This window comes from Eupeodes corollae, chromosome 1, assembly GCF_945859685.1.
Source record: "Eupeodes corollae chromosome 1, idEupCoro1.1, whole genome shotgun sequence".
Taxonomy (NCBI): Eukaryota; Metazoa; Arthropoda; class Insecta; order Diptera; family Syrphidae; genus Eupeodes; species Eupeodes corollae.
The window spans coordinates 209,527,922-209,554,535 of NC_079147.1; the positions used below are offsets into that span (position 1 = coordinate 209,527,922).

Below are 26,614 nucleotides of genomic sequence, written 5' to 3' on the forward strand. Positions count from 1 at the left end.
CCGGTATGAAATCTGGAAAAATCTTTATAGATAGTCTGATGGGCAAGGTTCAAACTTATATACAAATTCTTTCAAGCTTTAGTTTTGTGTTAATGGATATTTGGGACACTTGACAAAATCAAAGAAATATGACTTATAAAATTTGGGTCAACAATATTCCAAAACCCAAAATGGACTTTCGATGTATGGATATGTACAATAAATTAATCTATCCCCAAATTTTCACTGAACAAACATCTGCCCAACAAAGCCATAACTCACTATAGCTTTTAGTTTTTAACACTACAGCTTTAAGTTTTTATGGATCTATTAGCCAAGCCTCTAGAAATATATATAGATACTTAAAAATACTTTTCTTTCAATAATTTTAATGTCAATAAGGAACTTTCTCTATTGCATTAATTTCGGTCACTTGGTTATTGGCATTGATTAGATACATATTTCCATTATTTATGGAATTAGACAACTATGTACACTGAACTCTGTGAGACATACACATATATTTTGAGTGAACCAAGAAATAAAGAACAACTTAATTAAAAATTTGAATTTTCAAAAGTCAATTGTTAATGTTGACATTTTTACGAGGTTAAATCACCAGATTTTACATTTTCAAGGCCACATCACAATTCTATTAAATGAAAAAACTCCCTCAGTCAGTAAACTTTATCTTACCAAGGAAAGCTCCAATTCGTTCGGATGCATTTGAAGAGTTTTACTTAGAGAAGGTCATCTCTGTTCTTATTATTTGAATGGTGTTTGCACAAAAGTTATTAAATTATTAAACAATTTTGAATAAATAATTATTATTATTTGCCGCACTGATTTTAATTAATAACTTTTCACCCCAACATATGTTTCTACACTGACACCCAAATTTTCAACATCCTCGATAGTATAGTGGTCAGTATCCCCGCCTGTCACGCGGGAGACCGGGGTTCAATTCCCCGTCGGGGAGAAGTCAAGTCGTTGGCGAAATTCTTTTTTTCGGTTCTTATGGAATATAGTCACGAGATTTTCTATAGTTTTTAAGGGTTCGTTAGCACTAAAAATGTTTTATTTGTAGGTGTGAATTTGCGTCATTCTCAAGAATTCTGATGTTGACTATGGTGATGGTAATTGATGATGAAGAAGAAAGTAAACAAAAGGAAGAGAGAGAAAGTGTGACAGAAACGTGTAAGTGGTTCTTTAACATTTTTTATAGCAAAGAGGTCATAGATTGCGTGTTTTTTTTTAAATTAAACATATAACTAAGAAGAATTATTTCATCAGTGATAATCGGTTATTTATATATTTACACAAACACAACTGTATATGACATTAATTATGGTGTTTGACAAACAAAAAAGAATAAAAAACAGAAGCTGCACCCGCATTTGAATTTATATGCGTGATGTAATCAAAGCTTAATAAAAAGAATGTGATACAAATTGAAAGGTAGCTATTATACCTCAACCCACCTGTGGTTTGTTGGTGTAATGGTTAATAAAATTTGTCATTCTCATACAAGCTTTACTGTAAGGGAGCTTTCGCGTTTGTTTAATAGAAAATAAAACACAATACCACACCTATGATAGCTATCATTAAATGTCAGACAAGAATGCAGAATGTCAATGTCAAGGTCTTACATTGTAAACGTTGGAAGTTATTAGATAATTTTGTTCTATTTTATTCTTCCTTTGTTGTGCATATTTAGCTTTGAATTAAAAGGAAATATCTACCAAGATCATAGGCACACATAAAGAGTTTAATTTGTAACCATTTTTTTTTAGTGGAACATCAGAAAACGTATTATATTTTGACAGCTAACTAATGTCACTTAAAGTTATTCATCATAACAGAAAAAAACTTATATTAGTTGCTATACAAATATTTCAAAAATAGAGGAATTCGAAAATGTCAAAAAAAGAAAGGTTTGAAATATTCATTGACTTTCGTCACTTAGTCGAAAGTCAATTAAATAAAAAATAAATAATGAACGACGTTCTTATGAAACTCATTTTTTCAGATTAAGTTACTATAATTTCGATTTTAAAACTTCTAAACATAAAAAAAAATTTAAAACCGTTCAAAAAGTAGTATGTTATATTTTTACATCAAAGCTCTAATCTTGGGTTCAAAATTTAAAAAAAAAATGTGAAACATTTTCACACTTATTAAACTTGCAGTATTCCTTTCTTAATGCCTTTGACAAAATTTTACTAATTCTAATTTAAATTCAAAATTTAAATTCTAACGGTAAATTATAAAAAAAAAACTTTCTAAGCGCTATATTGAATCGAAAGCTTTTTTAAAAGTATGTTGCATACTTTTTAGAGTTATCTCTAATATTTTTCATTGCATATTTATATGAATTAAATTTTGTAATTATAAAAATCCATTGCATATCGTTAATTTTAAGTGAACAAATTTAAGAAAACAAACACTCACCTTATCATTGCTCTCTTCTAATTCTAATATCCTAAATTCTAAAAGTTCGTTTTGTTCACGCAACTCATGTGTCTCATCCTGAAGCTCGATTTCCTTTTGTTCAAGCTGTTTTATCCGTTCGAGTAGTTTTTGTTGATTTTTTAAATTATTTGTTGCTTCTATTGCAGTCTTCTCCGATTCGAAAATTTGTTCTTTTGCTAAATTTAATTCATGTTGTAGTGTTTGATTTTCCTTTTGGATGGATTCCAAATCATTTTGTACTTTTTCAATATCTTTTGTGTAGTTTCTTATCTGTAAATAGACAAAGAATAATAAAATACAATTAAAAGGAATATAAATAAAAGAAAATTAGTAAAATTCATGACATTAACTTTAGAACCGCCAAAGAAATCTTTGGTTTGGGGAGACATTTAAAATATCTAATGACTTTTGTCTAGTCCTTAAAAATATCCCCAGCATAATGTTTCTATAGATTGTGCAAACAATGGAATTTTTGTTTGCGTATCTCTTTAGAATGCGGGAGATCAGGGACAGATCATAATAGACATCGTTTAGGATGACAAAAAAAAGTAAGTATCACTGCACGCGAAACAATGCACGATTTGTGTTGTCAAAGCACAGGTCCAGCTCGAGGCTCGGTTCTGCAGGGCCAACATTCCTAAGATCTTCACCATAAATGAAGATCTCTTCTTTTTCAAAGGTACCTCTACCGACAAAGGGCAGCTGTTGCTGCTGCTGTGCTGTAAGTAACAACTATAACTTGTTTGCGCTTACGGCAGGACTGATACTGACACAAGGGATAAAATGACTCCAGTTCAAATACCCACACAACTCTCCTTGGGCTTCTCCTTTAAGACTCATAAATTTACATAATCTTCCTTTTATAAGCCATCGATTGTGTCTCCGAATCTATACTCCTTCAAACACAACATCACATATGTACATACCTACATATGAACATACTTTGGATGTGTACCTTTGTTTGTTTAGCACATCTAGCTTATAACTGCTAAACATAAACGCGGGATCAATGTGCCAGACGAAGGTGACTTTCGGGATCAGCACTCCTTCGCCATGGGAATTCATATTCAAGGGAGGTATACGTAGGGTATCTTATAAGTTTAAAAAGCAGACTTTATACTCACCGTTTGCCATATATCTGCAGGTTCCATGCCATTCGCTGGTGGTTGTGGGCTTATGGATGGTGGCGCTGATGAGAGCGCCGAATCTGAATCGGAATTCTGATGATGATCCTGTTGAGAAGAAGAGAACAGAAACAATAATTAATTGTCTATTTATTGATGATTGATGTGCTAAGTTTAAAGGTTTATATAGACAGTCAACTTACCTTCGATCTGTAGACATGAACATCGTTATGAGCTTCCAAGATTCGTTCTGTGAATTCATGTGGCTTTGAAAAGAATAAAAGGAAAACGTGAATACTTTTTATTGCATTGAACTTGAAATAAAATTTTTGAAAAAGACTGATGAAGGAGAATATTCAAATGAGCGTTATTGTATATGCTCACTTGAAACTCAATGATGCACAAAATGCTTTTGTATATGACAAATTGACGAACGTGATTAAACTTCACCTTAAACAGATATTGATTTTTTGGTTTTCAAGGTTTGTTTTTCGGATTATATCCATCACAGAGAAATGTGGCGGATAATTTTTGGGAGTGTCTCCGATACGGTTGAGTAAAAAATATTTGTTTTGTGTGTTTGTTATTTTTCAAATGACACGGAATTTTAAAGTTGGCAATTATAAATCTGTCATGCAATGGGTCTTGGGTTCAATCCCTGCCTGTGCCACCTTAATTTAAAAAAAATAATTTTCGCGGGTACTGCCTCTTGCGAGGAATTGACAATTCCTTCAAGAGTAATTCTTGTCATGAAAAAGTGCTTTCTCAAACTAGCCGTTCGGATTCGGCATAAAATTGTAGGTCCCCTCCATTCCTGACAACATTACTCGCACACAGGAATGGTTGAGAGTTGTAAGTCACTAGGCCCTGGTTCACAACGGACTATTGCGCCACCCCATTTGATTTGAATTATAAATAGAGGTTCAAACATTAATAAATGCCAAAGAGTGCAACAAAAGAAATTGGATTAAAAACATGAAAATATTAAAAGAATTCAAAAGCAAAAAAGTCAGCACTATTTGCACTGATTTCGAAATATTTGTTCTTGTTGATTCTCAATCTGTCAGATAAGTTGCATATAATTATTATTTGATGTGTTTTTTCCTTTTAATTTCATATTGCAAAATAAAACATACCATGGAATGAAATTCCTTATCGCCACATGTCGTCGTTATAAAGCATTTATCATTGTTCGTTTTAGTTTTGTTAGTTACATTGCAATTTAGGTTAATATTGTTTTTATTGCGCTCAATATCCTTGAGTTTTTTCATCTGAAAATAAACAAACAGAATAACATTCTTATTAAAATTTGTTTTAAATATGTATTTAGAAAAAGGGTTTAAAATTAGCTTAACAACAAAAACTATTTAAAAGGGTTTGAAAACCGGAACGCTTGATTTTTGACAGACATGGCTTTTATCTGATAATTAGTTTGGATGTTAACTGACTTCGATTTGTTTGATTTATCATAATGATGAGGTGTAGTTTTTGTTAAAATAAATATAAATGTTTATTTATGAACTTAAAATGTATTGTAATGTAATGTAACTTTTAACCACTTCAAAATTAAATAGTAGAAAAGTAAATTTGTCAAAAAATTTAATAAAAGCTCAAGTTTAGATTTACAATAGGTACGTAAACTAAGAAAGCTTTTAATCGAATTATTACCTTATTCCCCTTTCAAAGAATCTGTCATCAGAACTGTTAAAAAAAATTGAGTTTTATTAAAAACTCTTCTAAAAATTCTCAAGATGGGTTTTATTTCTATAAAACTTATTCTTAAAGAACGATTAAATATATATAAATAGATAATCGCAAACATTTCTCACATTCATTAATTGTCAAATTATACCAAATAAATTATCCAATTAACTACCGTGTCCAGTCAAAATAAATTATATACCTTATTTAAACCAATTTGCTTGGACATTATATATCTCGCCAACAAAAATTAACTTGTCATAGAGAGACTTATTAAACAAAAAAAAAATTAAATAGTCTATCTTAATTATATAAATATTTATCTCTCTCTCCCATAACATATTCCATGAATTAGATATAAAACACAAGAACATTTCAAAGTTTGCATTGAGTTAAATAGTATTCAAAATTCTCTAGATGTTTGTTTTTGCATGGCCAAAAGATATACAACAACATATAAATTAAAAATGTCTTAAGTAATAACAAACGTAGCGATTTTCGTTGCCAACTTTATACTGACGTAACTATTAATTCTGACAGAAAAATATAACAAAACGCTTGTAAGCTTGAAGCAAAGCAGATCGTTCATACTTTTAATATAAACTGCTAATAGTCAAGGAAGAATGGTTTTATTTTTATGACAAACTGTCATAACTAAGCAATATACATATTAACTACATTGAAAATATTTTTGGAAATTTTTGAATGTGAATTTCAGTGGTAAGAGATATCGAAAGTCTGTTTTCAAAAGTGCATTGCAAAATTGGACTTTTTTTCATTTTGACTTTGCAAAAAGGGCACTTAACCATCTTATATTGAACATTTTACTGCCACTCATTCAAACCTTGAATCTAAGAATAAGATGTTGCTATCATAAACATATGAATAGTTTTTATTTTTGAAAGCATGAATCATGGCCACTAGAATCGCTGATTCGTTTGAGAACAATGGAAAATAAAGTTCATTTCAATTAAGTCCCAAAACAAGAATTAAATCGTCCTGGAAAACTCCAATTAAAGTTTTCTTACATTTTAAGCAATCACTTTAAATTTGTCTTAATAATTGATGAAGTCTGAAATTCGATAGTTGTGAAGAAATTCCTTAATTGTGAAGAACCTTATGTCAATAAAAATATCTATTCAATATTAATCATTTTCTTCAACTGAACTTGAAGACATTTTTATACTTCAGTCCCAATTAATATCTTTATTTAAAAAAGTGCCACATCGTTTTCAACACATTTTCTTTGACTATTCATAGAGAAAGATACATAAGACGGAACCCGTCACTGATGGAAAACTTATATGAATGATAATATTTCTGTCTGTCCAGCCAGCAGCGTGCGGAGCAACAGTGTATAGCAAAAACAAAAACTGCGACTGCCGGCATATTACAGTTAAAACATTTAACTTAAAATAAATACCATGAACTGCCTCGCTGCTGCGCCGTATGTACATATGTACGTTTAGCCAAAGAATTACCTTCTGACAATGATGATGGCGCGTTGTGAATAAGTGGTAATTATGGAGTGTATGGCTTGAGGCAGACTTAAAGAAGCTTGAAGCCAGAACATGATTTAAACTATTTTACAATATGAGATGGTGGCTGGTGTATTTTTTGCTGTTAAATATAGATCGTTTTAAGCAAAAGGCATATTCTCTTAACAATAATTATTTAACATGGATATGTAATAATAAAACGATGATGATGGACACAAATTAAAAATATAATTAAGCAGTTATAACTGCCACTTAAATAAATGGCAAGTCATACAGATATTGTAAAAAGATTCGCATTAATGAGCATAAGGCAACGCCTACACCCAGGAGGGTCAGTGATCTAAGGATTTAAATTTGTATAGTATTTGCTTAGTGATACATTTAAAGTCACTTTCGGAATTAAAGTTCTTAGTCAAGTTGTAAAAAGTTTGCATTTATCCTTTTATCTTCTATAAAATGAAGTTCTATGTACTCTTTATAGAAGCAAGATCTATTATTTACCCCTATTACAGCATTTAATTATTTTCTAAAGTTTTACTTTAACCAAATACGACGACAGAAAATTTAAAGATGCAAACTTTTCGCAGTCCATACAATTTCTAGAATTCTGTAATCGCCATTAATACATATTTGATTTCCAAAGATAAATAACAAATAACAAATCATCGTTCTTAAAGCTATTTTCATTGACATTTCTAAAGAAAAATAAGACAGAAGCAAATTATCCAGCTGTTTATATTTTTCAAACATTAACACCCTACTAGCATTCCATTAAACCGTCTTTAAAACTTCTCAAAACAAAAAAAAACAAAGGACTAATATCAGGATATATATGTTAAATATCACCCAAATTTTATCAACAACCAACCCATAAACTGTCATTTCGTACAAACCACTAATTTCGATGTGGATCATACAATTTTATCACCTATTGAGCTGGTGAGCGGACATTCTGGGAGCAGTGGAGGTTGGTCTATTGTATATGAATTTGTTGATGTAAGAACTGTCATTTATGCAACTCTTATATTCTCTTGCTTAACCCAAACCGCAAAGATCTATTGATCGGCATGGATCCATTCATGACAGAAACAAAACAACAAGACCGACCGCCGGACAGCAGCGTCAAGATAGATGGGTATAATCCTCTTTGTCAGCTATTCATCTATAAACATATTATATCCCATTCAGCAAACCAGCCATCTAGAAAAATAGACAGACAGACAAACAGACATTGCGTCTGTGTTGATGGATTGATGCCTTTATGCATTTCCATATATGTAAAAGTATCCATCTTTAAATCGAAAATCCTGTACATAAGATTGGAAAATTGAAAAACCCATAGAATTTATGGTAACAATCTTTGAAAACAACAATGTTTTTGTTTGTTTAATGTTTTTCTTGCATTTTAACTTTATGGTTACCTGATGAACCTCTCTCTCTCTCTCTCTGTACCAGGGCACCAGAATTTATTTATGGCTCGATTACAAAACTGAATTCGTAATTATTCTTTTTTTTTTCTTCTGGAAATTACAAAAATAATCTCAGTCAGATGAAAATTATGTATTTTTAAGGAACGGCCGCGGCCTAAGCTGAATAAATTTTCCTTTTTTTCATTTCAAAAGTAAAGAAAATGAAAATAAAGAATAAATTGAGATTTGCGATTTGAACGATTTGTGGGCGGATGGATTGATAGCTGAAAGATTGTTTCTCTATCCGTTAGAGCGTCCGCGTAGTCTTCGTCATTCCTTTGCTGATGTTGGTATTGTTATTGTTGTTTTGTAATGAACGGAAATGATGTGCGATGTGATGGCGCTTCATCATGATGGATCAAATGTCAGTTAGGATGATTGAATGAAGTAATTTAATTCAGTGTTGCTGATGTGCTATGGAAGTGCATGTGCAATATGTTTCTTTATTGTTTATGGATTCGTTGAACATTCTTGAGAAATAAGTTCTTTGATTTAAATCTTTTTTTTTTAACGAAACTATTGAAGTAAAAATAGATGCTATCGGGATAAATGATATTCTAAGGTATACAACATCGAAGCCTTCGGGGAGTAAACTATATGCTTCCAGACGCTTGGGAATAATTATAGCGCTTCAAAGCATTTAGATGACTTTTATGTTCGGATATTCAGAAAAAGTCCGGACTAAGTGTAAGAATTTCCAAAATTCAGATAGTTATAGATATCCTAGATGGTTTTGATAGTAGGCTCCCGGCAACGTAGGATAAGTGCATCAAACCGGCAAAGAATATACGACACTTTCTGGACCATAAAGCAAATTTGGAAAATACTTGATTGAGTAATAGAATAGAAGACTAACATGGGATAAATAAATTGTTCAAAAGAGTAAGGATTTCCAATAAAACTTAACATCGAGTTAGTTCTAGAAATAACATGTTTAGTTTGAAACGAAATGCTCATTTTAAAATCAAAGATAACTTATCCACATTCTTGATAAGTCGTTAAAAAACTGATGAGCATTCCTGGAAGTGCGAGTATTACGGCTTGAACATGTGTTAGGGGCACCTGCCCCTGCATTTTTTAAGATTTTAATATAGCACACCAGTTATCAATGTCACTTTCACTTTGAAAATGAAATATAATTTGAAAAATCTTTAATAAAAATAATAGAGAAGAGTGGTCCAAGATGACTGCCTTGCGGTACACCAGAAAAGTTTTTATTTCACTTTTAAAATGTTAACACTGTCCAACCAAATATTCTCAAATCCAACTAAATAGATTAGAGTGAAACCCAAGCAAATCAAGTTTGTTTAAAAGAACATTATACTGTATGCGATCAACAGCTTTTGAAAAAAACGTTATAAATAACGTAGATTTGCAATTGATTTTCTAAATAACCAAGACTGTAATTTGTAAATATTTGGTTGTGGTAGATTTACCTCTCATAAAGAATTTCTAGCCATGCTGATGCTGAAAAATGTGAATGCAAAATGACCTATAAAGCTTAATTTTTACAATCGCTTTAAATACTTAAGAAATTATCTGCAATTTAGCAATGGGTCTATAATTTTCCACAGTTGCCCTAGTTCCAGATTTGTGCAGAGAAAGTTATGAAATACGGGGAGAATAATAAACGTATCAGCAGAAATGGTTGGCGTATTCGAACGAAATAAACATAATCACAAACCATTTCTTTAGATAAGGTAGTTTTCCAGAAATTCATACTCTTTGGGATGAGTTCTTTCTTATAAGCGAAATGCAGCTAACCTCATTCAATACTACAAAACCACTTTAAACCCGAAACAAAAACTCACCCCAAAAAAATCTAATACTGGCGATCGAATATTATTGGTTTCAATATTAAGTATTCCCGTTCGAGTAATTCAAATGATTTTTTAATGTTTCATGAACTTGGATGAAGGTGTAGCAGACATTTTTGATGAACTTTGCGTTAGATTTTCCATAGAGGTATTATTTGTATTGTTTATATTGTTTCTGGTTATAATAAAATATTATTCTGAGATAATTATGGCTAGGTGTTTAATGAAACTTTAAAAAAGGTTAGAATGCTAGCACTATTATGTCTAGGGTGGAAAAGTTGATCTGTGGGAAAACAACGTAAGTGAAAATTTTATGTTTATGGCTGTTTTGAGCAATCTAGACAACTTGTATCATGATCTTTAAGAGATGTCGGATGTATACGGAACATCTAAGGCTCTAAAATTCATTATTTGAAGGTTTTATTTCGATTTCAGAAAATATTGTGCCACTCTTTTTCATCCTCTTTCTTTGTCTTCTCACAATTAAACCATTTTTAAAAGTTCAATATGAATTCAAAACTGTCTAAAATAGTGCCAGGAATTCTGCTACATCTCTTTTGTTAGATCAATAATACACTTCAATATAATATCATTGCGAAAAATTATGCATCTTTTTTTTCTTGCCACAATTTCATCATCATTCAAGCCATTAATTCAAACTGAACTGTCATTAGTTAATGGTCAATGAATGAATGAATGATTTTTTCTAATATTAATCTTTTTTTTTATTCATCTTCTTATCGATTGAAAAAGCATAGGAGCTAATTAAAGAGAAAAAAAATCGAAATGACGGAATGCTCGTCAAAATGTCGTCTACGAAACAAGCATCTTACCGACTTGATGTCTTTGTTTGGGCCTAGATAGTTATAAACTTGTTTTTTGTAACTTCTATTTATCTTTAGCTAGTTTTTCATTTTAAGTTTTTCAGCTGCAAATGACAGATTTTGTTTTTCCTCCTCTCGATATAAAAGATGTTAGAGAGGCTTTGAGAGTTGTTGATTATGCCGTTTTGTGCGCAAGTGCGTTATTATGCAATTGTAGGTTTCATAAGTCCGATTGCATTGATTAATAGTGCAGCAGGACAGCGTGCAGCGCAATTAGAAATTCCTTGGTGGTGCCTCGTCACAAGTTTCAAATGTAACTGATGAAGAAAAAAGCTTCAACTGTCTTTTGCTTCGGTTGAAAAAGGAAATTGGTATTTAGGCCAGTACAAATAGTGTATCGTTTATTTTTAATAAATCGGTAATTATAGTCTGAAAATTAGTGTTGCATTAAAGACACCTGGTTACAATGTGCACATAGTTTTTTTATGAACCCTTAAGGTTTCTAATAGTCAATTATGCACTTCTTGAAACCACGGTTTATCGATAAATCTACGCTTGTTGCCTCAAAGAAAACCCTAACATTTCTTTTCCTTGTTTCTTAACTGACTTCTGGACCAAACTAATCGACAATCTATTAAATTGCTATGCGCAATTAAGAATTTTCATTTAATCGGGGTCACACGTTTGATCTCAAGCAACTAAGCTAGTTGCCATTGTCCAAAGCAACATTGTTGCAAAAATAATCGAATTGTAATGAAATTCAAAAAGCAAACGAACCTTTCCTTAGCTTGGCCAGTTTTATCTTTAAGTTGCTCGCTTTTATATTGTGGTTCAGATTCGGTATTTATATAAATATACAAATGGCCAAGCAAATGCTCAAATGGGTATACAAATACCTTCATTCATGCAGACTTCTTCTTTATGCCCAGTGCGTCTATCTTGGTTATGTGCTGTTGGTGCAGTTGGCGGATAACATTGGTTTTCCTAGAAAAATGAAAATCCGGGAAAAAATCAATGGTGGCCTCTGGAGGAGGATTGCAATGCGAAGACGAAAAGCGAGAAGGCCTATTCCACTAAATTATGGTGATAGTGACATGGGCGCCATGGAGATAGCCTCCACACTTAGGTAAAATAGTCATCAGCTAAAAAAATGTGGTTTGTTTGTTTCTACGAATTGGCATGCCAAATGCGTGCGAATATATGTACTAAACATTTGACTTAACTGCGGGAGCGAAGAGAAGCTGGAATATGGCCTTCGATAAGTCGTTCGACGTCGTTGTTGTCGTTGTTGGACTTCAATGACTATTTAACTTTGTTTATATATTTATACTTGTGTGTAGGTACCTACGTTTTGTCTCTTAAATATCGTTAGCTTGTTGGATAAAATAAAATCACAAGTGAAAGCCGCCACTGATGCACTGTTGATGACTTTGGGCAAAAGATATACACCCAGCCAGCATCAGCAATGCAAAGTTAATTGACTTAAGTTTAAGACGAAATGTTTATAAAAAGATTTCTCTGCAGGGAGGTTTATAGATATGTTTAGGTCGCTACTCTTTAATGTTGTATGTATATATTATATATCTTATAATACAGATAAAATACTACTATAGGTTCTAGTATTCTTTCTTTTATTTTATTCAATTCAAAAATAAACATCTAAAACAACAAGTCAAATTATTTTTCTTTAAAAAGGTTTTTGAGTTCCCATATTTAGCACTAATTTTTTACTTGATACTAGTAACCTTCCAATGGAAAGCTATTGTAATCGGACTGGTTTATCGAATAGACATTCATCGAATTTTAAAGGTTTGTTCTAATTTTGTTTTACAGGTACAGTAATAGTTGTTGAAAGGATTGTTAAAAAAATGATATTTTGGATTTTTAATGTAGCAATTAAAAAAGATTTCCATTCATTTTTTACTATAGAGAGTTTTCTATGGACGGTTTGATGTTGACAGCTCGTGGTGGCTGCATCGTTTCTTTTTATTTCATGGTCTTATTTCCAAGTCAACCATTCAACGTTTGGTGACAAACTTGAGTTCACCAGGTCATTAAAAATCAGACAACACCTGTCCGCCAACTAAACGAAATGTCTGCCCAAAACAAAGACAAAGACAACAAAATGGATACCATCGCGTCAAATTCAGCCTGATTTTTTAGCTATCAAAAACTGGACATTTTAAATTCTTGCAACTACCAAGACCACGTTGACCATTTAAACGATGTTATATTTCACACATAATGTCAATGTTTGGTCTTTCAAATAAAAATAAAATTGTATTGGTATATTATAAACAACTTCTTTTATTAAATTTATAAAACGGCCCGCTAATAGAAAACCCTATACTACACAATTTTCTTACAAACTGATATTCGAATCGAAAATCCAACTTATTTCTTACAAAAAAAAAAACAAAACCTACAAAAACAAAGGAGTTAGAGTTTGCTATGAGCTTAATCAGTTCAAAAATGCAGTCACAATTGTTTTTGTTTTAATGTCCAAACATAATTCCAATACAGTTGAGGAAATATTCTCCACTTAACATATAAACAAAAAGTACACTTAGGCGTATACGTATTTTTTAAATGCTCTCTAATATTTTGTATCTGAATAATTTCTGTTTGTTTATCATAAAATCTCAACCGGTCAGTCCGTATCTTTTAAAATCTCAACATATTTGTTACAAATCAACTCAATTGAATCATAAATCAAGTCTATTTTGAATTGCCCAAAAATAATAAGAAAACAAACCACATGCATTCGCTTTAAAGGAAAACATAAAAAGATTTATTAAGCTTGCTATACATAACAAACACTCACTCTATCACTTATGCTGCATCATTTTAAAGAAATGGTTGCAACAATGTTGCAGATTGCAGTCTTGTTGCAATACAAATAGAGTCATTTCGAATTGTTTATCTTTTCATCCGCACAAATAAGTTTTGAAAGAGAATGGTACATGGCGAAAGTTCACAACACCAACTTGTGAATGATAAATGTGTTTTCAAAGAAATGCATTTTTGTTTTGATAGCAAATTCATTCGTTCATACGAGCATAATGACTTTAAAGTTAAGTAAAATACGAGTAAGCTTAAACAAGCTTAAAGTTTTTTTTTGAAAATGATTCATTCAATAAAAATCATTAACCTGTTAAAACAGTTCTTAAAGCATAAATTACAAAACGGCTTTCTAAATTATCTATCTACAATTTAATGATGTTTAGGAACGTTAAGTTTGATGGGAAATTAGGAAAATAATGCCTAATCATCATGCATCATATTTTCAACTGATGCAGGTACCTTATATTGTTAGCCTAAGTACTCCCAGAACTATCACCATCCCCGCAAGAGCACCCGGTTAATAGTGCTTCACACATTTAATTAATCCACTTTATCCGAATTGTAATTAATTCTATGAAATGTCACTAAGTCACGTCACTGTAACAACACCACATCATCATCTGTCTAGTAAAAGATGGAAAGATAGGTATAACAAAACAAACCTCCATACGTACGTGAGTATATGCAGTCTGTAAAATGTTAAACCACTTAGGTTGATTATATAGCATCTCGAGGTGTAATAGGACACAAGCAAACCAAGCTCTCGCACTCGCAGCAATCATAAAACTACCTTGACATTTTTTTCGCTAATTTTCCACTCAAGCTACCTCATTAGTCTAATGTTTCATAAGCAAAATAAAAATAGTTTTGTGGTTTAAACTTTTAACTAGTTATTTTTTCGTTTTTATGTGAGACCATATAAATTTATGAGCAAAACAGTTGCATGATCAATGATATGCACTTGCATCTCTATCAAAGTTATTATCATTATCACATGTTTGATGCGGTGTTTTTGAATGAAGTTGGTACATAACTTTTCGAAGCACTCGGCAGACAGTGTGCCGTGGATGATTGTGCAATTCAGAGGTCATTGTAATTCATTTGTTCAGATGTGAAAACTGAGATTAAACAAATTTGAAAAATCGAAAGAAAAATGTAAGACAAGTGAGATAGAGGTAGTTACGAAAATTGTAAATATATTAGTTACCGCTGTCAAATTTGGACTAATAAACTGTGAAGTGGATTTGTGTTTTAAGGGCCAATGAAAAAGTTAAAATACACGAAAAGGGGCAACAAAGTACTTCTTAAATTTTACTTAAATTTACTTTGAATATTTAAGAAAGATGTCAAACATCATCTAAAACAAAAACAAAATTGTAGATTATAACAGTCTTAATTTTTTGAACAATCACAAGCTCAGTCATTGCAAACAGCAGAATTTAATGGTTTAAGTATACAGACTTTATGATAATTCGGCTTTATGTGAAGCTATGTTTTTGTCAATGACCTTTGTATAAAAATCTAAAATAATAAAAAATCAGAGGACCGGAAAATGGACCGCTGATTTATGTACTTTTCATCTTGATCTTTCTTCGCCAGATCATCACAATTAAAATAAGTAAGCTATGGCCTGATAATTGCAGTTTGTTTACTTGTGATTCTACTATACATGAGAAGAATGCGATCTAAAATTTTTTTGAATCTTTTTAGGGTATTTGGACTCGAGCTCAGCTTTTTATCAAAGATTATTCTAAGATATTAAACTTGATTTGATATTTTCAGAGGGGGTTCTATCTTTTCTAGAATTTTCTTATTCTGCGATTTTCCCCCTGTTTTTAAAAATTATTCAGTCTGTTCTAAGGGTGTTTGATCATAAAGCAACAGCTCTGTGTCCGGATACAGATCCTAGATAAGGGTTGGTTCAGTTTCTCGCTTAAAGTATTAAGGAATTTCCTTATCACTACGTCGTAGAAGCGCGTCGTTTTGTTTTATTCTTCTATGTTCGTGTTTGGTAAGGATTTGTGATAAGAATAAAGGTAAGTGGAGAAATTACCTACTTTGAGGCGTTCCTCCGGACACGATGTAAATTTAATCTTTGAACCACCTAGTTAGCAAATGAAATGTCTGTGTTTAAACATATGCATATGATTCAGCTTATAAAAGTTCTTTTATTTCGCGATCTGTAAGCGAATGCACTTTTTTGGACTTTGTTGACGATCGAAGAAGGACGTAATTTAGGACTGTCTCTACATATTTGCCAATAAGTCTACTTATGGTTTTACGAATGAGAAATGTGAGATTGATGGGTATATAATCTTTTGCATTAGTGTTGGTGTGTTTGCACTACATTCACGTAGTACGGTTAAATAACGTATCTCTGTACTTGACACTAGGACCGAAATTGGACAGTAGGGTATAATTAATTATAATTATGAGCATTCCTACGCGCGGGAGTATTACGGTTCAACTATTTTTGGCTATTTTTCTAAAGCATAAACCTTTTAACACTACATTGCTGAAGACACTTAAATGAATCAATCAATGGTGATATTATCAGCAATCAATTTGAACTTTCTACTTTCAATAGTGTCTGTTTAAGTAGGTTGCAGGATTAAAAACGAAAAAACGGGTGTTATACCCATGATTTGAACGAATATAAGTCTTGTATATAGCAGCCATAATAAAGAGGAAGAACAACTTCTTGCATCGCTTTAAGAAACCCATACATCTTGTATGAAAAGCTTAGAGTACTATCGCCAGCAAAAGAATTAATTGGATAAGAATTTGCAGACAATGAAATTGAGAAAGAGTGAGTGAGAGACACCACCATTTATTTTCTGGATTTCAGACTAAGAACCAACCAATACTTATATTGAACGTTCTGAAAGCTAATTTTAAATACAACGAAGTAGCAATTCTCCTAAACCGAAGGCATGAATTTTCGATATAAAGGCCTGATGCCAAACCATATCAAATGTTTACTTTTGTTCGTTGAGATAAAACATGAGCTGATAATTGATTATCGTTTTTATGTCCTTGGCAAAAAGGAACGTAAGTAGAATTGGTTGATAATTAGGGGGGATCAGGTTGACCTTCTTTGAATAAGGGCTGACGTCAAAATAGCAATGCCCTAACACAACTTTGATGATGCTTTAAAGAGGTTATTTTGCATCACTGGTAAAGAGACGCCACTTACTTGCTCACTCAATGTAAGACCTTAATTACAATACAACCTCAATGATATAACACAAATTTTAATTCTTTTGATTTATAAAAAGGGTTAGAATAGAGCCAGAAGAAGAGCTTTCACATTACCTTAACCACTTACTCGAAGGTTTTTTTGCATCTTTTTTCATGAGGGTTTGTAAACATTTTCAACTACCATATTAGTTGATAAACGAAAAGCTGAATCAAGTAGTTAATAGCAGTTGTTTAATGTTTATCATTAACAAATTGTTACTTTCGTTTTGAGAATGCATTTCGTGACCATGAAGACGACATCATGTTTCATTCCTTGCAATTCCCATATTCCCATTATACATCTATCTGTATACAAATCTCTGCTCATCAGCCAGCATAATTTCCATTTCTCTGGGATTTAATTGATTTAACGTGTTACGAGTACGTTTGAGTATACATAAGTCGGCTTTTTTTTACTCAATTCCCAAACTGAATATTTTCCCAGTAAGAAGTTAAAAATACAAAAATGCAAATCGTGGTTGTTACTGAATAAAACAAGAAAAACATTTGCAATTGTTGTTGTTGGTTGCATCTTTTAATATCTAACCATGTCCATCTTGTGCTCGAGAGAAAGTGAATTAGCAAATTGTTTCTTTAATCCTTTCCCTCATCACAATCACCATACACCAAATCAACTGACATTCACTATGCGAGTAAAATGCCACGCAATTAACAATGACACTCATTTATTCAACAAAAACAAACGCATCTATATACGCATGAATTTCAAATAATTATTTAATGCATTTTTTTCTTAATGATGTGGGAACACTGGCAAGCTACGACGCAATGAAGACGACCGACGCTATACGATGCTATTTAAATGGTTCGAGTTTAATGCTCTTTCTTTACAAAAATTGACAACCTATTCACCACACCAACAGTTGGTGTCATTTATTGGTCTAATTGTCACTATTTCTCGTTGTCATTATACAAGACATCTACATGCTATTGGTTTTAATACCAACATAACAACAACAATAAACCTGCCTAACAATTATAAGCTGCTTCGATGTTAATTGGATTACAAGCGGACATAATGAACATTAATTCAAAACATATTACAACTATTTTGTTTCAGTTTTTTTTATGTACCGTTCAATCTAGAGGTTTCTTAGCAAATGGTGTTTTAATAACAAATCACAATAGAAGCAGAAGAGTTGGTGATTGTCCCCTATTCAGGTCAAGTTACAATAGAGACATCGGATCAGTATTGGAAACTCGCTTTAAATCGATGGTAATGATGGTAAATTTACTTCAATTAATAAACCAAAACATTTGAAATACAAAATTTAGAAATCATACAACAATAACATACAAGTTACATCGACATTCGACATTTTTTTGCACAAAAGACAACAAAAATAAAACAAAACCTATTGATTTTTATCCCACAAGACAAAATTTTCAATTTTGAGGTGAGCTTTTAAATGGATTTTATGCCCCTGGTGATGAATATTATTACTATTATTACCCATCAATATTGATGTCAAAAACGATGTGAAGATTGTGTGTTGTAATTTGTATGGTGGCAAAACCATTAAATAAACACTATCTTTATGTTAACTTAACCTACAACAACTATGATGAGAGCCTCTACATAAATTATGATTGTGAATAAATAAAGTAATTTTCTTATTGGCATATTGTGATCTTATGATGAAGTCATCTTTTTATTATTATAGAAGGTACATTAAAATTACCATTGATAGGTTTGGAGTTAAATGGTAGGTACATTTAATTTAAGAAATAAAGACAAAAATATTATTGGCAATGTCGAAAAGGCCTCAGGGTATTCGGTTCAAAATTGAGTAACATTTCCAAATACCTAACTACATATTTGCTGTAGTACGAGTATATTCACCGAGTATCAAGTATAAAAAAGGTTAACCATCAGTTAACTTAACTTTGTGACTTCTTTTAGACTTTCGCTTTTGATTGAATTGTATTCAGGTATCCCTGACCCCTGAGGATATTTGTAGGTTTGTTTGAATAATTGTTAGACAAAATTCAGGTGGCTAATGAGTGTTCGCGAACGTTATGTGAATATCAATCAATAAGACCTAAAAATAAAAAAGGTGGACTCTTTGTTTCATAAGGTTGTGCAACATTCTCCTTCCTCATTATATTTTTGACAGCTTGACGAAATTCACAATTAAAATAAAATGAGTTTTTAAATTCGAACTTATACATTTTTAATATAGACGTGTGTGAAGGTTTTCTCGATTGCGAAGTTTTTGAAATAAAAAAAATCAGCTTAAACGTACGGCAACTCGCGAAGCCAAATTGTTTTTCAAAGTTTGAAATAAATTATGTGTCTTAAGCTGCTTGAGTTAAGACTCAGTTTTTATCCTAAGTAAGCAGAACCGTTTTCTCCAAGAGAGTTGATCTTGTCAACTCCTTCAGAATTCCCGATTAAAACAGCGTCTTCCAAGCCAAAGTATCAGCAGTGAAAAAATCTTTAAAATAGATCTTAGTGATGGCGCTATCACCATTTTCATTGATATCCAATTAACAAAAAAAACGAATTCTGCCACAACTATCAAATCAAATCAAATCAAATCAAATCGAAGCTTGTACGTAACTGTCACCATAAGAACCAACTGTTTTTATGTATAACAAAAGACTCTGTTTAGTACTTGGTCACAGTGATGTGCCTGGGAATGAGAGAGCTTATAAACAACGCTGGAGTAAATGTACAACGCTGGATCAATCAATCAATGTAGACTCATCCATTAGCACCTTATGATATGAATTAAAACAGATCATTGGTAACACCATACTTCAGCAAACCATTGAACAATGAAAAAGGCTTGAAACTGTCCCCACAAAAGAAAATGCAGCTTGTTAACGAATACATATGCAGAGGGATCAATGAAGAAAAAAGGACGATGACACTTCTGACTTCTACATGATACAAATTCTTCAGCAATAACTTCTTCAGGAATCTTGAACAACTAGAAATGTTTGCAAGAAACGTTTTCTTAGGCTTTATTAAAGCCCCTTAGTGGTTTGAAAATGATAGCAGATCAAATCAATTTTTCTTACTTTTTTTTTTTTTTTTTATAATAAACACACACTCAAGTGGATATTACTACCCCTATTATGCAGATGCACAGTGTGAGCACTAGGAAGAGGAGAGAGGGTTTAAAAGGAGATGTCGGTGCACATTGGTTTTGAATTCCTGAATATTGCAATGACTAGGAAAGACAGAGTGTGGTAAGGCATTCCACATTCGCGTAGTACGGCTAAAGAACGAATCTCTGTATTTGACAGTACGACCGAAGTTGGGCTCGAGGGTATACTGATGAGCATTCCACGAAGCGCGAGTATTACGGTTGAACTATTTAAGGGGAGGAATGCAGCTGGCTATTTCACTAGAGCATAAGCCGTTAAAATAACGGTAAAAAAGGGTCAGACAAGAGACCTTACGACGATGTTCAAGCGAAGTAAATGAACTTATGATGATATTATCATCTATCAATTTAAATGCTCTACGTTCAATACTATCCAAGAGGCTTAAGTAAGTTGCAGGAGCACCAGCCCAGAGATGGGAGTTATACTCAAGCTTTGGACGTATGTAAGTCTTGTAGATAACAGCCAGATCAGAAGGGGTGAAATATTTCTTGCATCGCCTAAGAAAACCCAAACACCTTGCGGCATTTTTGGCGACATCGCGTATGTGATCATTCCATAAGAGGTGGTTGGTGACACACATACCGAGAATATCGAGGTGTTCAGTCTCATTGATGCAAGTGCCATCCATAGATAATGGCAATGGGGGTATGTCTCGCTTTAACGATACAAGACAGCATTGCGTTTTCGAAGCATTAAATTCCACGCGGTTTTTTAATCCTAATTGAACAATGCTGTTTAGATCAGAATTTAATGACCTTATCATATTTTGTCGTTGCAGTTCCACATCCGAAGAAGAGGGATGTGAGTCTGAAAACGAATATGAAAAGCTAAGAGTACTATCGTCAGCGAAACAATGTATTGGATTAGATGTTACAGACAGAAGATCATTAATAAAAATGAGAAAGAGTGTTGGAGATAAAACAGAGCCCTGGGGCACACCAGCATTTATTTTATGGTTTTCAGACTTGAATCCATCCAATACTACTTGTTTTGAACGATCCGAAAGGTAATTACTAATCCAATGAAGCAGGGATTCATGAAAACCGAATGCACGCATTTTCGATAACAGAGCCTGATGCCAAACCCTATCAAATGCTTTTGAAATATCAAGTGCAATAATCTTACTTTCTCCAAAACGATGTAAAGATTTGCTCCACTGTTCGGTGAGATGAACCATGAGATCACCAGTGGACCTATTGCTACGAAAGCCGTATTGCCGGTCATTAAGAAGCTTTCGATTTTCAAGATATTTCTTGAGCTGATAATTAATCAGCGTTTCCATGACCTTGGAAAGAAGGGACGTAAGTGCAATCGGTCGGTAGTTAGAGGGTGAGGAAGATTCGCCTTTTTTGGGAATAGGCTGGACAAATGCCGTTTTCCATCCGCTCGGAACGAGACCAGAGGAGTAGGACAGATGAAAAAGCTTACGCAGTGGTTTTGCCAGCGTTGAAGAACACCTCTTCAGAACAATAGCGGGGATACCATCCGGACCAGCGGATTTATGTGTGCTTAGATCTCTTAGGACTCTCACCACAGTACGAGTGCGAAAAAAGATTGGTCCCATAGAATCACTAACTCGCTCTAGTACAGGCGGAGTCATAACACTCACTGGCAGCGTAGAATTGGCGGCGAACTGCCTAGCAAAGAGATTAGCTTTCTCTAAAGAGCTAACAAAAGGAGTGTCATTTACAACGAGCGTAGGAACCGAAGAAGAGGAAGAATTCCTCATGTTTTTTACAAATGACCAAAAATTTTTACTGCCTTTGGGACATTGCAGTATTTTTTGCCGTAGATTTTGGTCATGTAAAAATTTGGTCCGTCGAATATGGGAGTTGCAGGCCTTCCTGGCTTGTTTGAACTTTTTCCGGCTTTCCTCAGTACGGTTGGCTTTATAGCAACGGAAACTAACCTCTTTGGCCCTAATAACCTCTTTACAGCTCGCATCAAACCAAGCGTTTACCTTGGGTCTGATACTTTTAACCCTGTTTGGTATAAAAGTTCTCATTCCCAGGAGAATTAAACTTGTGATCATATCAGCGCTGGCGTCAACGTCACTATCGAGGAAGCATAGTGACCAGTTAAAGATCCTGAAGTAATTATTGAGGCCGTCCCAGTTGGCTTTCTCGTATTGCCAAACGGTTCTCTTAGGAGCTCTTTCTTTAACTGAACAGTTTTGACACGAGAAATTTGCTGATATAACACAATGGTCAGATGTGCCTAGAGGAGATAGAACACTAACAGTGTACTTATCAGGGTCAGAGGTAAGAAACAAGTCAAGAGTGTTTTCTGCTCGACCTTCAACGCCCGATATTCGGGTGGGCTCGTTGACAAGCTGAGTTAGGTGGTTCAACTCAGCGAAGATTTCTGCACACACTCCATCGGGTGTTGTCTGGCCTGAATGTTGAAGCCATGAAGAATTGTGTACATTGAAATCGCCCGTAACAACGATTTCAGTGCGAGGATAGGACGAAACAATTCTTTGGATGGAATCAGACAAAGCATCAAATTCACGAGAAGTTGATACTCTGTCTAAATTTGGGCTTCGATAAAGGAAGCAGTAGTGAATGACTTGCTTATTCACGGAGAATTTAAACCACATATAATTAAAAAAGGAATTGGTGCAAAGACCATATTGTGGTAAGAGCTGATAAGCAACATCATTCCTAATGTATATGGCGAGGCCATGGTGGGAAAAGAATAAAGGCACCAAGCTATACCCATGCATAAAAAATTCAGCAGGATCGGAATCCTCACTTACTTGGGTTTCACTTAGTGCCAAAACAGCTGGCCTGTATGAAACAGTATGGCGGTATGCTAACAAAAAATTTGCCCTTAGCCCACGAATATTACAATAATCTACTCTGAATTGTCCAGTCATTGCAAAATAAAAAAATGTCTAAAACCAATACAGATAGAGATGAAAAATAAAATTCACTGAATTGAAACACAGAATAATTATCAATACCCTTCACTGCTAGTGTTATGCCTTAGCAGTGACGAGAACCGATCCGACCCTGTGATGCAAAACAGTAAATTCAATTCAAATAATCTGCTGAGACACAGATTAGCAAATGCACCAATTCCAATTGTAATTGATACATAAACTAGGCTGTGCAACTGTGGAAGAAGGGGAAAGTAAGGATGGGATGGTACTCACTGTGAAGTGCTGTGTTGAGTGGCTTATCATTTTTTGTTTTTGGTGTGTTTTTGTTGTTTTTTGAGTGGCGTGATTTTTTTGTTATTTTATTTGGGGGTTGCACTATTGTTTTTTGTTGTTTTTTTTTTTGAACCACTAATATTAATTTGTGTTTATTTATGTTATGGTAAATTATTGTTATTTTTGTTTGATTATAGAACTGTTTGTGAATATTTTTAATTGTAATTAAATTTAGGTGATGATAAAAACAAAAAACTGCTCCACGACACGATTACGAACAATAAAACTAAAAAAGAACGAGCACAGACAGAACGGAGACGCACAACACAGGGGCAACCTTCCCCAACAAAGGTTCACTGACAACTCCACTCCAACACTTATTAGTGTTTTTACGCAAAGTCCAAAAAATCTCCGTACCAGTCGCCTAGTTTCATTGTTTTTTTTTTATAAAAAAAGGTACTAGGAATAAATGTAAAAACCAAAATGGAACCATTGAAAAAATTAAGTTTCCATCTTCAACTTTCTACCAAATTTAAAAAATTGTGATTGTGATTTTCAAAATACTTGTTTTTGATCCATTTTATTTTATTTCAGAACCAACAAAAAGAAAGCTGCTGTACGGAGACTAAAAATTATCCTAAAAAAGTGGGAACTCATGTTAAACCATGGATTTGGATTCCAGAGACCATGAAACGTCAAAAAAAAAAAGTATTTAACTGTCATTGTAACAAACAAAAAGAGAAGACATTCTAGTATAATTAATATATCGCTGTCAGCTAAAGACAAAAAATATGTCACAACTTTAAAACATCGATAACGAATAAGTAAGGTCCATCTAGTTTCAACTTTTGCTCTAGAATCAATTTAATTTAGATCAAGTTACATGTCAATGATTGGATTGTGTCTCTTTAAACGGCCCTCATATGTATACACAAAATGTGAACCACATAATGATACGTATTTACCGCCCATAAAAATCAACAATTTTTTAACCAATTTCAAGTCAGTATACCGAAACCTTAAGCATACATTTATGCCACATGCTTTATCGCTTTTAACCACAGCTTTCGATTCAATTAGATTTTTAAATCGTTGCAAGTTTATATTCACTATAAGTAGAAGGTCTATATACGTCGAGTTAAACGTGTGGAGCTCACGATTATTCTGCCACAAGGGAGATGAAAATGACTTAAATTGGACCTCCACTTGGAAGCAAAAGCAATATCAATTTGGTGGTAGGTATCCACACGACACAAGGAAACAAAACAACCAAAACCAACTAACCACCTGCAGTTATAACACAGGTTGAAAATGGAATTCTGCCATAAGCCAAGAGCTTCGCCGCGCACGCCACCGGCCGAAGCTTGGAAGTCTGAAGCCAAATCCATAGCCACTATGAGACGCGTGCTTTTGCTCTCACGACCAAAAAGTCATTTCTCTCGATCGATCGTGCTGCTTTTTTGATGGTTGGTCGTTTCGTTTTACGTAGCTGTTGACTGCATTGGAACCTGGGAGCTATGACTGGGATAGAAAATATCATTTGTGGGGACATTGGAGATTGAAAGGGGTCTTATATTCGTTCCTTTACATATATTACGTTTTGAAAGAAAATCTCGTTCAATCTAGCTATTACCATTTTATGATGGTCTCTTATAGTTTTTTGTGTGCCGTCGAATGCCCTGAAGTAAACGATCTGATATGGTGCGATCTTATGTAGCTTTCATGTCACCAAATACTCTACTTCCCTAGATTCTTTTCGCAATACTCTCGAATCGCAATCCAGTTGTCATTTTTAGTTCAAGCGGCTCGCGCAACTACATAACTTTTACACGCATTCACTACAAAGTAAGGCAACGTAGTGTCACCTGTCATTTCCTCATTTTTTTATGGGTAAAAATGCCAGCTTAAACATTCCCCGGACATCGTCGCATTTGAATCACATCGGCTCTGCCACAGCCCCGTGCCGGCCCGTAATGTCTGATTTTGAAGTCTAAATATTTGAATAAATGGACAAGGCGGAGAAGCAGCGGCCGCTCCGCGGAAGATATGAAAATATTAGATAGGTACTTGTGTGCGGTTAGAAATTCCCCAGAGGCGCTTCGTGTTTTGGGGGAAAGGCCAAGCAAATTATCCATCAACATCGTATCTTTATAGTTTTCCCTCATCGTCATTCTCATCATCATCTGCATCTGCATGTTGTCGAGATGACATCGCAAAATCATGTTTTTCCATTCCCAAGCTCTATGCGATGGTCAGACGGACAGGACAGTTGTTGTTGATGTCTGTCTTCAGTTTGAATATTTAGTCAGTGGCATCTCTCTCTTCACTTTGCTCCAGATTCAAAGGCTATGCGTGTGGCTTATGCAAATATACAAACTGCTAGATGCTTGCCAAAGACTTTGTGGCGAAATATAGGTACGCTCACTCTGTCCGATCGCAACAAGATAGCGCATCAAGAGGATCGCTTGTGTGAGAAAGCCGACAGGTCGTTTCTGTAATTCCTCGTGACTAATTAAAGTCGAAGACCCTTCAGCACTGTGATTTCGCATATACATACGTATGTATGTACACTCCTGCTCAACTGAATAGAATCTTGAGATTTTAGCTTTTCAACTTTCCATATGCAATACGTGTGTTTATTTAAACGATTTTTTAAAGATAAAAGTGCTTAAAGACAAATAATTATTAAGTAAAATTTAACTCTTCCCAAATGGTTGTGCCTAATCAATCAAACAGCAGTGTATTATAAACAAATGACTTTAGATGATGTTGCATGTAAATTATGTTTCATGCATAAAAACAAAATAGAAAAACAATTAAAGATCGCACCGCAATAGATTGGTGAGATATTTTTTGTTACTCCAACGTCAACAGTGACGAAGATGATGATGGAAGAAGGCATTTAGCTTCGGATGAAAAAAAAAATGAAGACAAATTTTAAAGATGATGGAGAATTACACAACAAGCTGATATTATTTATTGATGAAGGTTCCTGTATACGTTTTTGATAATATATTCGACGACCGACTGTTTGGTTAGTTCGTTCATCATTTTCCTCTATGCGTTGTATAAACTCTAATGAAGAAGACATAAGATGGGGAACAATGAACTCTAACACGAGTATGTTCAAGCTTTGGAAGAACGTGACAAAGAAAAGATAGATCAATTAGGCTAGATACAACTTTTTCCGCTACATCCAATTAATTTTGTGAATTTTAGTCTAAGAAAAAAAGACATTTTAGACAAAATGGTGTTCGAATGCGGAAATAGACTTAAAAAAATGTCAAATATGTTCAAATATATTTTTGGCATACAGTAATAAAAACAAATTGTTTAACTTGTGTGATTCA

The 26,614-nt window shown here is 33.5% G+C and overlaps 1 protein-coding gene and 1 non-coding gene across 5 annotated transcripts in view; one reads left to right on the plus strand and one right to left on the minus strand.

Moving 5' to 3' along the window:
- LOC129943060 (restin homolog) overlaps positions 1 to 26,614 on the minus strand; it is a 240,161-nt gene that overhangs the window by 34,925 nt on the left and 178,622 nt on the right. For all 4 annotated transcript variants that reach the window (XM_056052273.1, XM_056052275.1, XM_056052274.1 and 1 more), the window contains 4 exons: positions 4,712 to 4,846; positions 3,779 to 3,841; positions 3,576 to 3,683; positions 2,431 to 2,721 (listed from right to left, as the gene is read on the minus strand). In XM_056052273.1, the coding sequence (XP_055908248.1) occupies positions 2,431 to 2,721; positions 3,576 to 3,683; positions 3,779 to 3,841; positions 4,712 to 4,846 (597 nt within the window). The remainder of the gene's footprint in view (positions 1 to 2,430; positions 2,722 to 3,575; positions 3,684 to 3,778; positions 3,842 to 4,711; positions 4,847 to 26,614) is intronic.
- Trnad-guc (transfer RNA aspartic acid (anticodon GUC)) lies at positions 887 to 958 on the plus strand. The gene has a single exon. It is a non-coding gene; the product is annotated as a tRNA-Asp (tRNA).